The sequence below is a fragment of the Grammomys surdaster genome, unplaced genomic scaffold, assembly GCF_004785775.1.
Source record: "Grammomys surdaster isolate TR1022 unplaced genomic scaffold, NIH_TR_1.0 126091, whole genome shotgun sequence".
Lineage (NCBI taxonomy): Eukaryota > Metazoa > Chordata > Mammalia > Rodentia > Muridae > Grammomys > Grammomys surdaster.
Window position 1 is genome coordinate 657,544 of NW_021620899.1, and position 13,372 is coordinate 670,915.

The window sequence follows — 13,372 nt, forward strand, 5'->3', positions numbered from 1 at the left end:
TCTCTCTCTCTCTCTCTCTCTCTCTCTCTCTCTCTCTCTCTCTCTCTCTCAGAGGTGACTACTGTCTTGAGTTTGTTTTCTTCATTCTACAGTTTGTATTTTATTAATATACAGCCTGATGCTGCTATTTTAACTTTCAGACATATCTTTAAGGAAAACCTGAGATTTGTTCACTGGTATGGCAAACAGATAAAGTGGCAGGGTAATAAAATTTAATTGGTGGGAATATTAGTGCCCTTTACTCTACATGAGTGCCACTGTTCTATGTGGTGACTCCTTCACCCACCTCACCACTGTGAGGATTATTACAACTTCCATGAATTCCATGCTATCAAGGAGGCCAGCAGTTCATCTGTACCATGAATCCTTTGACAAGAGGAATTCCAGAAAATACTGGTCAATAAGCAATTATTCATAGATGGGGATTCCCAAAAATCTAATCCAGAAGCCATGTCTAAATTGTCCTATTACCAGAGGTCTCGGGCTGGTTCTTAGGAGACATACTTGGTGCTATTCTTGCCTCTGTCCGCTTCAAACAGGGAAGTCATAATTATCTTATCCATCTTCTGCCTTAAGCTAAGCTTTTTCCTTATCCTCTCTGTCTGGTAGCTTTAAGTCTAAAATGTCAGGTATGGAAGAATTTAGATATCCTTGTGAAACAAGATGAACCCCTGAATGTCTTCCTGCCTGTGAGATTGAATGCAGGTGCAGACATCACATTCAAAATTCACTTTGGAAAGAAATCCAGGCTTAGAGGAAAGCATGTGACAGTCACTTAGCTAGTCTCTAGGTGCCTGTGGCTTCTGCAACCAAATGTCCATTGTGCCAGTTTTCTTCCCAGACTCAGGTAAGCCACTGACTATAGATGAACAAAGTGTGTATTAATGCCCTGATCCCCACACTCTAGAGCCCCCCACTGTGCAGACAGCCTTGAAGAAACAAGAAAACAATTGTTTATTAAGGTGCCTACAGCCTCCCTCAATGTCACCTCTCCATTTTCCACTGACTTTTCTGATAAGACTCAAATTTCACCCCCAACAATGACCATGTGTCTCCTGAATGCCCCCATTAGCTTAGCAACACAGCACACAGTGGGGCTGATATTGTATAGGGCATTTTACTCTCTTGATAATTAAATCTTACCACATATTTCAATGATAAGTTTGATAATTTCTTCTTTCTGGAGAAAAAGAAAAATGTATTAGCATTAAATTTATGACTATATCATGGTTCCTGTAATCATGAGCAATCTATCCTATACCTGTCACTGGACCATTTGATTCACTCCTTCATTGAAGAAAATGAAACACATAGCACAAAAGCTGAAAGTTGGATATGATGTCATACACCAATAAGGCTGAATAGTGAAAATCAATAGCTTGGACTTTTAGACCCTTTTGCAACTCCAATATACATCAGCTGTGAGCCCCAGACTATCAGCAGACACAACAGTTTCCATCTCTTAGGGTGATGATGCAGATTATATGAGGCGAATATGCACAGGTCTGAGCCTACCAGGTACTGTCTCTGCAAAGATGCTGCAAATCAGCAAAACAATTTACTCTATGTGCTAACCACTAAGGCCCATGCCAAGGCCCATTCTTCATGCTTGATCTGTTCCAACACTCAGCTCTTAGAAGTCCCCCTCTCAGTTCCCTGCTATTCTTTTTGATTCTTTATGAAATGTCCCCATGCTTCTAAAAGCCCCAGTCTACCAATGCCACAACATTGCTTGGTGCTTATGTCCAAGTGATTAGACAGATAACAGAGACCAGAGTCTGTGTTTGCTAAAGACATGGAGCTGAAAATGGTAACCACACGAACCATAGATCTCAATAGGTAAGAACAGCAGAGTCAACCAACGAAGGAAATCCTAACAGAGGCAAAGGGAAACTTTAAAGAATAAATCGATAATGACAGAGTTGGGGGAGACAATATATGTAACTGGAGATACAGCTTAGTTAACAGCAGTATTAATGGAGACTATTGAGGTTATTTTCATCTAACAGTTTTATTACAAATTAAGTAAATGCAATTATTCTTCTCACTGGGATGCTGGGTTGCACTAATTAAGTTATATCAGAGGAAATTGTCAACAATGACCTCTCTTCATCAGGAATTGCCATACTTTTCTACATTCAAAGTAGAAATCTAAAACTACAGTATATGCTGAAAGGGAAAGTTATATATTCATGCTAAATATATCTAGAAAGGGGAAATGTAAGTATTTCTTCTAGTTTATTAGAAATAAGTTCTCACTAAGTATCCCAGGCTCCCTTGGAATCTCTAGTCTTCCTCCCAAGATATGCCACCACATGCAGCTTCTAGTTAACTTTTCACTTGTGGAAAAATACATATATCAAGCTTTAGGATTATATTTTTCATGCAACATTCTATCATAATTTGTTTTTTTGTATTATTAATTATCCTGAAAAGCTTCATTAAAGGCATGGTCACTTTTAAGGTTCTTTGATGAGCAGTACAAAGCTATGTTTTAGAGAGGTTGTAAGTACTGATACTTCCAATAGTTAACTAGAAACTCATTTGTTTTAAAGCATAGTACTTTAAGGTTATTATTACTACACACTCACACTCTAGATGGTGAATAAATAGGGTTGAGAAGTAGCTAAGAGAAGGTGATGAGGGAAGAGGGATTTTAAGTGGAAGCAGATGAACGTGGGCTTGTTCTGGGCTATGAAGGAATAAAGAGAGGCAGGGAGGATCTGAGTGACTGATCCCCAATAAGTCTGGTGCATCTCTGGGACATCCATCTGAAGATGCTCAGATGACTGTAGGATGTAAGCTCTGGTGCTCTAAGGAATGATCCAAACTATAGGCAGATTTACAAAACACCACAGTGTACATGTAACTGTTTAAACAGGGACCACAAGCCAGTTTGTCTAAAGCAAGAATGCTCAGCCTTTTGATTTTTCTAAATTTATGTATTTATTATTATTATTATTATTATTTTGCTTATGTGTATGTGAAAGAGAGAGAGAGAAACAGAGACACAGTGTTGGTATCCCAAGAAGATAGGGGTAGGGAGAGCTAGGGATGGCACTTGCTACAGTATACATGGAAAGTCTTATGGAGGTTGCAGGAATCAAACTCAGGTCATTAGACTTACACTGTGTGAAGACAAACACCATTATCCACTGAGCCATCTCACTGGCCATCTCTTAGCCCATTATAAACCAGTGGACCTACCCCAATCTGTAAGGGTGCTTTCAATATTCATAGCAAAATTTTCACTTACCCCATGAGTTTACTATGCTATTCAGTTAGCATTTTGAATTATATACCCTCTTGCCTTTAGCAGTTGACCTTCCCTGTTGAGTTTAAGGACAGGAAAGTGAAACCCGAGTTCAGACAATAGGAAATACCAACACTGAAAGGGGAGGAGAGGTTGATGGAATTGAATCTTAAAAAAAAGAAACAAAATCATATGATGAATACAGAGGCCCATAACTGGCTAAAGTGCTAATGATAAGGAATAATGGAGTGTCCTGGCCTAAGGGGGATATTTATATCTCCTCGCTCAAGGTTCAGACAATGTAGCATGAGAAAGAGAAACAAAAATATAATAGGATAAAGTGATGTGCCATGAAAAGATCTCCTGGGCACGACATAGTTATTCACTCATGAACTCACTGCAGTTATGGCTACCTGAATAAGACATGCCCATGACTTATGGGGGTGGGTGTGATGGTTTGTAAATGCTCGGCCCAGGGAATGGCACTATTAGAAGGTATAGCCCTGTTGGAGAAGGTGTGGCCTTGTTGGTGTGGGTGTGTCTCTGTGGGTGTGGGCTTTAAGACCCTCATCCTAGCTGTCTGGAAGCCAGTATTCTGCTAGCAGCCTTCATTTGAAGATGTAGAATTCTCAGATCCTCATGTACCATGCCTGCCTGGATGCTGCCATTTTCCTGCCTTGATGATAATGGACTGAACCTCTAAACCTGTAAGCTAGCCCCAATTAAATGTTGTTTTTTATAAGACTTGCATTGGTCACAGTGTCTGTTCATAGCAGCAAAACCCTAAGACAATGGGAGAGGCAGATGAGTCTTCACTCCTTCCTGGGGCCCAAACAATCAGAGGTTGGTTGTTATTTCCATCAGAAGTATCTGAAAAGTAGGCTATGCTCAATAAACAACCTCCCATCTGTGCTCATGTAAACAACTGTGACTAAATTCTTATGTGTGTATGTGTGATTGCACACACACACATGCATATACACATAACATAGAAGTTTGAAGGGGAGCTTATTGGGAGAAGGGGTTCAGCTGAACAGAAATTGAGTAAAAGAAACCCACTATATATAGCTTACTGAAGCCAACTATAGATTGATCAACATAAAGCTGTCAAAGAATGAATAAATTTATAAAACAAAACCTTCTGTTGAAGAGATAGTCTCTCTTGCCCCAAATATTACCAATAACATTTTGTTTCCTCTGGACTGCCTTTCCCCTATAATTCTAGCCAAATATTCATCACATGAACTTCTCATGTCTCTTTCTCCTGAACTCGGGGACATATAGTCTCCTATTTTCCACATCCTCCCATTTCATAGTGCATCTCTGTAAGTCTGGCCACAGTAAATACCCAAGGAATGTTATGAAATGAATGTACAAATGACTATGTGAAAGAAAATAGATCTACCCCACCCCCATGTTAGAACAGCAAGGCAGGAATTAAGCCAGGGGGAGGCTCCCTCCATAGTTCACACATAGACTCTGCTACTGTTAGCAGGTAGCTGCCGCACACATGGCTTTTCTTTCACTATACACATCTTTGGGGATCCGATTCCTAGGGGGACAAGAGACAGAAGCTGTGGTCATGACCAGACAGACTCCCTTCTCTTCCAGGTTTTCTGGCCACTATATATAAGATTGGCATCCCATATGATAACTGAAGGAAAAGAAAAAAGAACTAAAGGTCTCCTTTTCTAATATAGAAGGGGTGAAGTGATTTCAAATTAGAAAGGAATTTGAATTTGCTATGAAAATTCTGGAACCCTCCTACCCATTAGAATTTTTAAAATGATTTTTTTTTAAAGAGAGAATGAAAACAGTAGAAAACTGTAGAGATTCAACAGATTGGCAAAAAATACATGCATAAACATAATCCCAGCTTTGAAATAACTGCTTTCTTTCACAGCACTTTCTCAAGGAACTAGCTTAAGGAAAAGGAGCCCCCGGCCTGACATCAGTGAAAAAAGCCACATGAAATAAAAACTCATTTGGTCTCTGCCACTTCTCTTAAGCAGATCAGTTCCTTGTTGCCAATAATAGCAACCTGATCATTTCCAGGAGAGGCTAGAGAAAAGCATCCTTACTTGTTCACATGGCTTCCTAGTGAGGTTCCCCTTCATCCAGATGCAATTATCTTGATATGCTCAAGTCAACGCTGGCCTGATAGCAGGCACCATCATTTAAATAGAACAACCCAACATCCAAAAAAGGAGTCAATTCTAGAGCTACAACATGAATGTAATAATTAGGCAATTATGACCCCCTCAATTATCATCTAGGATAAATACTCACTGTAAGTCCCAGGTCTCCTTTTGGTCCTTGTAACCCCTACTTAGTGGAAAAAGAGTAACAGTCAGGTTAGGCTGGACCTTGTTGGAGGATAAAACCAAAGATGCAGTAAGGCCTGAAAAAAATCACATCTTGCCTGTTTCCCTGGTGATCCAGGCTCTCCGATTTCTCCCTTTTCGCCTTTCCTCCCCACATCGCCCCGTTCTCCGTGTTCTCCCTGTGTAATATGGTTAAAAGAGAACCTTAGACCATGAACATTAAAGCCAACTAAGCTTCAGGGAAAAAAAAACAATCCTTCAGTTTTCTTTGTTGATGCCAAAATCCCTTTAAAGACTTGAAATTCTGTTGATATAAATACACATAGGAGGAAAAAAAACCATTTACACTTAAGAGGTATTGAGACACCTTTTGATCAGTTCGGTGGCTTCGGGAAACACAACTGTTGTGTAATTTATCAGGTTCCTGAGGTTTCTGGTGTCTCCTGCATCTGTATCATAAGGATTTATTCTTTTATTGGCTGACTTTGAAGGATGAGGGAAAATAGAACACTGGATTCCATCACAGGTAGGTTTCTTTGTGTGGCAGGACAGGCAGGAAACATGAGGGCTCTGTCCATATCTAGGCTAAACCATTGAGACTTTGAGCCTAAGCATTTCCTTAAGATGCTGATACACTCACCTTCTGACCGGGCAGGCCAAGTCCCACTGTGCCCTTGGTCCCTGGAAACCCTTGAGGTCCTTGTTCCCCCTACATGAGATATAAGAAAGAGGCGTTCTTATTAATTCCTCAGAATAACTCAGAATATTTAAGGAGTTAGAAACTCGATTGCAGCTCCCAAACTGCATTCCAGCATTACCTAATTACTAAGGATGGTAGTATAAATGTAGATACAGATAGAGAGAAATAGGCTTTCTTGTTTGCTAGCATTCTTGAGGTATAGATGCCTCTATCTTGACAGAACTAAAGCTAAGGGCACAGTTACTTGTTTACAAATAGCTAATGTTTCCATTTATCTTTGTATTTTCCTATATTTATAGTATGCTAAAAGCCCATATTAATAATGGGAAAAAAATAAAACAACACCCCCCTCAAGGCTAAGGACCTGTTTATATAATTGACTATAATCTGCTAGTTTCACCTCTGATCATTTATACCCACAGGCAGGATTTGATTTTGGTCCCCCCTCCCACCCTACACTCTTGCCAAAAACACACAAGGGCATAAACAATATCATGGTATAGAATATGAAATGGAAATAATCACAATTAAATCCCAAAGTCATAGTAACTATGCTGCTAGGAGTTTGTTCCAAATCCCGACTTAATTCTGGATCAGTTGGTGATATGTTTGTGGAAAAGTAGAAAAGATACTGACTGGACTCTCAGGACTATTTTAATTCCCTCTGTCATGCTCTCAAAAGTATCGTAATCACCCTCAAGAGACTCATCAGTGGGCACAGTAAAAGTTCTAACACCAGTCCCAACCTCAGACTAGCTTAAAGACAATCGTGGGTGAAAGGAGAGGTTCCATGTCCATTTTGCTTTGAGTCAGTATCTCACAGCACATTGTGACTGAACTCTAGGTGCTCCTTGGTATTAGAATAAATTGCAAGTGTAGAATCTTATATTCTTGGCTCCAAAATCCAATTTGCTTTATATAAGCAAGTTCCTTAGAATGGGCAAACTTTGAGAACTTGTTCCCTGACTGTTACCTTGGTGTCCTTGAGCCATGCCTAATGCTGGAACACACTGAGCCTGGCACAAATGAACATCTGTGTTACACTGCAAACTCTGGACACATCTGAGATGACTCACCCTGGGAGGCTGAGATCCTCTTCCAGCTTCTCAGGAGTCACTGACAGTCATTTCATTCAGTTTACAATCAAGAGCAAATTCCCTTTTTACACTGGGAAATCTGGAAATACTGAGAGGGCAAGAACTCTGCATGGAAACTGGTACGATCCAGATAACGCACGTACCATGTTCAATAGCATACAGCAATGTAGAGATCACAGATCAACCTCATACTTACCAGAAAATAGCCTCCAGTGAGAGTGGGTATCAGCCTCACCTGGAGGTTAGAAATCTCTGACTAGCTATAGATTAGGGGGCCAGCCCATAGGGAGAGAGAGATGTTGGAGGACCCTAGGGAGACAACTGCCTGAGATTCTACTAATGTTTGTTTTAATTAAAAAGGGAAAAATCCATATATTAAATGTATAGTCTGGGACATGGTGTAAGCTTACTTCCTCTGATGTTTTGTGAAAACAAATGAAGGCATCTTGATTCAATGAGATACTTGATAAGAAGATAGCTTTGGAATATTGAGGTGATGCCTCAGACCACTGGTGTCTATGCCAAGAGGTCCAGAAGGACCCCTGGCCAGGTGCAATGGAGACAAAAAGGTTGTGGAAGAGCATTCAAAGGAAACTGGTACTTCGGTTTTATTATCCATCACAAGGGAGGACAGATAATAAAAAACACTGTGATACTAGAATGCAGTGGAGAATCATCACTGGGAAATCTACCCTCAGACAGAGGTACGTGGGAGGAGCTCCGTACCTTCTCAACAGTCATGCAGGGTGATTGTTTCGTTTCTCAGCAATATTTCAGATCTCTATAGCAGATATCACAAAATGTGTTCCAATAAAGGTTTATGACTTAACTGCTTTTAAGAAATGACACACAATTTCCCAACAAAGTGAAAAGGCATATCCTAAGGGAAAATCTTTGAGAAATCAGTTATCACATTCAGGGTAGCTGGATGTCCAGGAGCCTACACTGATATGCTTCCTAATGTAAGCACTCTATTTATAGATGTTAATGAAGGAAGTTGTGTCTCTGTATCATAAAGGATTGTTTTCCCTCATAACCAGTAGTTTTCTTTCAAACACTTGAGGGTTTTCTAGAATGTTCAGTGTAGATCACCTGGCTAAAAGCCTTCAGTAAGTAAGCCCACACCTTAGTTCAGCAGAGGTAAATGAAGCCTTTCAGACTTCCTTCTATGACTAAGGGAAGTGAGAAAGAATGTCACCATATCACCATAGATCAGAAAGACTGCAAGAATGGTTGTCTATTGGGAAACACAATTAAATACACATTTCAAAGCCAACTTTTTCATTAAGTGGTAGGAATAGCTTTAAGCTTTTAGATGATTGTTTTATAGAAAAAATTTACAAGAGTAATGCATAAATAACTGAATCTTTTCATTTTTTGCATTACTAATAAGAAAAGAAATAATTGTTATTTTTTTTTTCTAAATGTTTTCTTGGGCATAGGAGAAGAAACCAACTTCAGAGATGCTCAAAAAACTGTAAAATGGATCTCTGGTTTCTATTCAGATTATAGAAAAATGAAAAATAAATCATTCTTAAAACAACAACTATATAGAAAGTGTTCTCATTAGGAAGCATGTCAGTGTAGGCTCCTGGACATCCAGTTACCCCTGATGTAATCATTGATTTCTCAAAGATTTTTCCCGTAGGATATGACTTTTCACTTTGTTGGGAAACTGTGTGTCATTTCTTTTTTTTTCTTTTTTAGAAACTTTTTATCATTTATTTTATTTTATTTTATTTTACTTTACTTTACTTTACTTTACTTTATTTTATTTTATTTTATTTTATTTTATTTTATTTTACTTTAGGTTTTTTGAGACAGGGTTTTTCTGTGTAGCCCTGGCTGTCCTGGAACTTTCTCTGTAGACCAGGCTGGCCTTGAACTCAGAAATCCACCTGCCTCTCCCTCCCAAGTGCTGGGATTAAAGGTGTGCACCACCACTGCCAGGCCTCTGTGTGTCATTTCTTAAAAGCAGTTAAGTCATAAACTCTCATTGGACATCTTTTGCAATACTTGTCGGAGAGACATGAAATATTGCCTCGGGAACGATCATCCTGCATAATTGTTAAGAAGGTATGATGCTCCTCCCAGGCTCCTCTGTGGAAGTGAAGTCATGATTCTCTTTGTAGTGTGCATGGACCTGTGGTTGTAGACAACCAGTCTACTCAGTGTCCTAGGAAACCCTGGCTCCCTAAGAAGAGGCAGGACCTCAGCACACTCTTCCCGGATGGGAATACCAGGTGTTATGTATAATCTGGAAAGTAGGATTCAGATAACATTCTGTCACTGATTCAAATAGCCCATGCAGACTATTGTGAGATAACAGGACCCTGGTGCTACAGGAATAAGGAGCGATCACACCTACCACCACACTGCTCTTCTGGGATCCACTGGAGCTCAAAAGAAAGGCAAGCAGGAAGGTTGAGCAGGAAAGACAGGTGGGAGGCTGGGGAGAGCTTCCTGTTGTGAAGGCCTGAGGGTGAGGCCACACCCCTGCTGCCTCGTTCTGCTCAGGTTGCTATAACCAAACCCTGTGGGATGGGATGCTCACACACCGAGCCATCTATTTCTTACTATTCTAGAGGCTGCAAAGTCCAAGATCCAAACAAGGGAGAAGTCATTGTGTGGTGACGACCATTTTCTGGTTCACAGATGGTATCATTTTGCTTCTTCTTCACATGGTGGAAGGGACAAAGCAGTTCCCTGGGTGTATTCTGAGGACATTAGTTCATTTGTGAGAACCCTGCTCTCTTATGTCTCCAAAAGCCATGCCTCCCAATAACATCACCTTGGAGTGAGGCTTTCGGCAAAGGGACTAAGAGTGGACAGAAATGTGCAAGTACCGTCTTCCAGGAAAGGCAAGACACTCCCTAAGGGGAAAAGGTCATCTAAGGCAAGGGTAATCAACTTTTACTGGTGGCAGTAGCAGGAAGGAAACAGACCAAACTCGCCACAAGAAATCCAGGAGCACATATTAAAGCTGCCCTACTGCTTGAGGCCAGAAATGCATGTTCAGCCCAGGCCTGCAGGAGCCTCCTGTGCACAGAACTGGTATGAATTTTATTGCACGTAAATAATTCTCCACTAAGGAATGAAAACAAAACAAAAACCAAACCAAAATAACAACAAAAATCCAGCCAGGAAGTGGTGGAACCTTTAACTGCAGCACTGGGGAGGCAGAGGCAGGTGGATCCCTTCCAGTTTGAGGCTAGCCTGGTTTACAAACTAAGTTCCACGACAGCCAGGACTGTTACACAGAGAAACCATGTCTCAAGAAAGCAAAAAACAAAACAAACAAACAAACAAACAAAAAAACCCAACAAACAAAATGAATGAAAAAGGGCCTTTAAAGAGGCCAGAGAGCTAGTTCAATGGTTACACTTGGAGCTCTTGCAGAGGACCCAGCACCTACATGGTGGCTAACAAATATCTATTACTACGATTCCAGGTGTCCGTAGTCCTCTTCTCTGCAGACACCAGGCACACACCTGGTGCACATGCAGCAAAACACCCATAAGCATATTTTTTTATTAAAGAGAATGGAAGACTTGACAAAATTTTAATTGTGTGTGTAAGTTAAATTGTACAGTATAATGATAATGTATAGTCAATGATAATCATCTGATATTTATCATTATATTATGTTGCATAAGAGAAGTGCTTGTTTATAACAGAAAATACTGAAATATTTAAGAGAAAAAGTAAAAATACTGTATCCTCAATATACTGTGAAATGTCTCATAAAAATAACATGACTGTGTACATACATATACACATACATAGAACGATTTTTTTAATTTGGTGATTAACATTTAGCAACTATAGATAAAGGGCCTATAGGAATTCTTTATACTATAGTTGCAACTTGCTCAAAATAAAGATTAGAAATTAGTATATGAAATGGATGAACAAATGGATGAGTGAGTGAGAGAATAAACAAGCTCACAAAGACGGCATCTATCCTTAGCGGAGCAGCTGAGCACACAGGCACAATAGCTACGCAGAGTTTGAGAACTCTCACGTTAAATAACCTCAAAAGACAACAGAGTCCAACATAGATTTCATGTGGGGCGTGTGTTTGTATATTTGCGTGTGTGTACAGATAAATGTGCATGTGAGTATACCTGCCTTTGGAAGCCAGAGTGCCATTCTTCAGGTGTGCTATGCTTTTTTTTTTTTTTTAATTTTTGGCCTGGTGCTAGACAATCAGGCTAGGCTACCTCACCAGTGAGTCCCAGAGAGCTTCCTGGTTCTGACTCTTAACACTGGGAATCAAGACCAGGTCATCATGCTTACAATGCAAACTGCAATCCGAACTTCTTGAGGGCATTTCTGCTCTTTGGATTCAGGATAGTTTGGCCATTATTAAAACCCTTTACTGTTCCTGGGATTTACAGTCACATAACTTCCAGTTCAACTTTTGAAACAAGCAATAACATTGTCCCAGGTGAACACAATCCATTTATACACCCAGTATGGTTATCTACCACCAGATTAAGACTCCCACCTCGGCAAAAAGTAAATGTTAGGAGACGTGGGACTCTAAGATATATTTCAAGGGAGTTTGTGGCTCTCACTTGCCCTTTCTGTTTGAGTTCTTGCCACCCACATTTTTCTCTGTTACCTAGTAGGTAACAATCATGTCCTTATTTACAAAACAGATTTTTATCTCTAGGAAGAGACATGAATGTCATATTTAGAAAAGGTAACTAAATAATCCATTATGAAAGGGAAAATGTATCAAGCTGTTCTGGAAGTTTGGCTCAGGGCTGCTGCCCCACTGCAAAGTGAAAGGTGAAGGAGAAAGAACAACCAGAACCCAGGCTCGGTTCAGTGAGAACTCGGCCCTCAGTTTTATTTTTATCTCTGCTACACCTTTGTCATTTTGCTACTGAACTGCTCTCCCTCTGGGCATTTTCTGTCACTCACTAAACGAGAAAGGGCTAAAATCAATAAGGCAAACCAGAGCCAGAAATTCTAGCTCAAACAAAACCTCCTCTGACAAGAGGCTAGCCTTGTCTGAGAACCCCTGGAGACCTGGTTTACATAGTGAAGACAAGTAAAGCCTCGGGCGGCTGGCTAGCATTCCGTTGAGGGCCAACCATTACTTCCTAGGCTGAGAGCACTGTCTATAGAGTGGATAGGAAATAATTTACCTTTGTAAGACTTCCTGGTTTGTTTGTTTGTTTCTTTGTTTGTTTTTCAATTTCTAGGCAATTGTACAACCATATGAAAAAGTATAAACCTCAATAGTCTGACAGTATCCCAATATTGTTTTATTAAAAAATATTCTTACCTGTTTCTTTTCTACTTTGCCTCCTGCTTTCTGATAACACTACTACTAATTAAAAACTTGGGGAAGGGTATTGTAAATTTTGAAAACAGACAGTGAAAATGTTCTGCCTATTGGAATAGAGAAGCCAGTATTGTACTAAGATGTTGATTCAGTGGGTGAACCGTACAGTTTATCAGACCAGTGACCAGCCTGAATAGCCTTCCAGTGTTTTGCCTGCAAGCACTGGAACCACTTTGTACCCCTCTGTGGACACAGCTAGTTCACACACAAAGGAAATTTTCCATCTTTATCTGCCTTGATAGTCCATTACGCTGTTCATGTCAATAGAAGGTAGTTGTCTAGGGACTTCTAGAAAATCAGGTTGGTCTGCTACTTGGGCATTGATTTCCTGATCATAACTACTTGCTGTTGGAAGTAGCAACTGCCATGTATTGCTTCCCAGTGAGCAAAGAATGAATTTATGTTTCTGCATAACTTCTTAATAGTCCCAGGAAAAAAAATACATGGGTGATAAAAGTCAGGTTTTTAACAATTCTCTCAAGCTACCATGAATTTTGCAATATTTTTAAGAATAATTCTGTTTCTAAAGTTCAAGCTGACAGATCCTACAAACAAAGACTCTTTTGCTTTCTCCTTCTTTGTTCTAGCTTGGCACTGATTAGAAGCCCAGGCAGTTTTTCCTTCCTAACCTGATAATCA

At 40.0% G+C, this 13,372-nt stretch overlaps 2 protein-coding genes across 2 annotated transcripts in view; one reads left to right on the top strand and one right to left on the bottom strand.

Annotated features, from left to right (window-relative positions):
• The window catches only part of Umad1 (UBAP1-MVB12-associated (UMA) domain containing 1), a 531,474-nt gene that overhangs the window by 165,488 nt on the left and 352,614 nt on the right, over positions 1 to 13,372 (top strand). The window lies entirely within an intron of this gene.
• The window catches only part of Col28a1 (collagen type XXVIII alpha 1 chain), a 151,290-nt gene that overhangs the window by 23,186 nt on the left and 114,732 nt on the right, over positions 1 to 13,372 (bottom strand). The window contains exons 26-29 of the mRNA XM_028755925.1: positions 6,218 to 6,286; positions 5,676 to 5,756; positions 5,543 to 5,578; positions 1,144 to 1,180 (exon numbers count right to left, since the gene is read on the bottom strand). Coding sequence (XP_028611758.1) covers positions 1,144 to 1,180; positions 5,543 to 5,578; positions 5,676 to 5,756; positions 6,218 to 6,286 — 223 coding nt within the window. The remainder of the gene's footprint in view (positions 1 to 1,143; positions 1,181 to 5,542; positions 5,579 to 5,675; positions 5,757 to 6,217; positions 6,287 to 13,372) is intronic.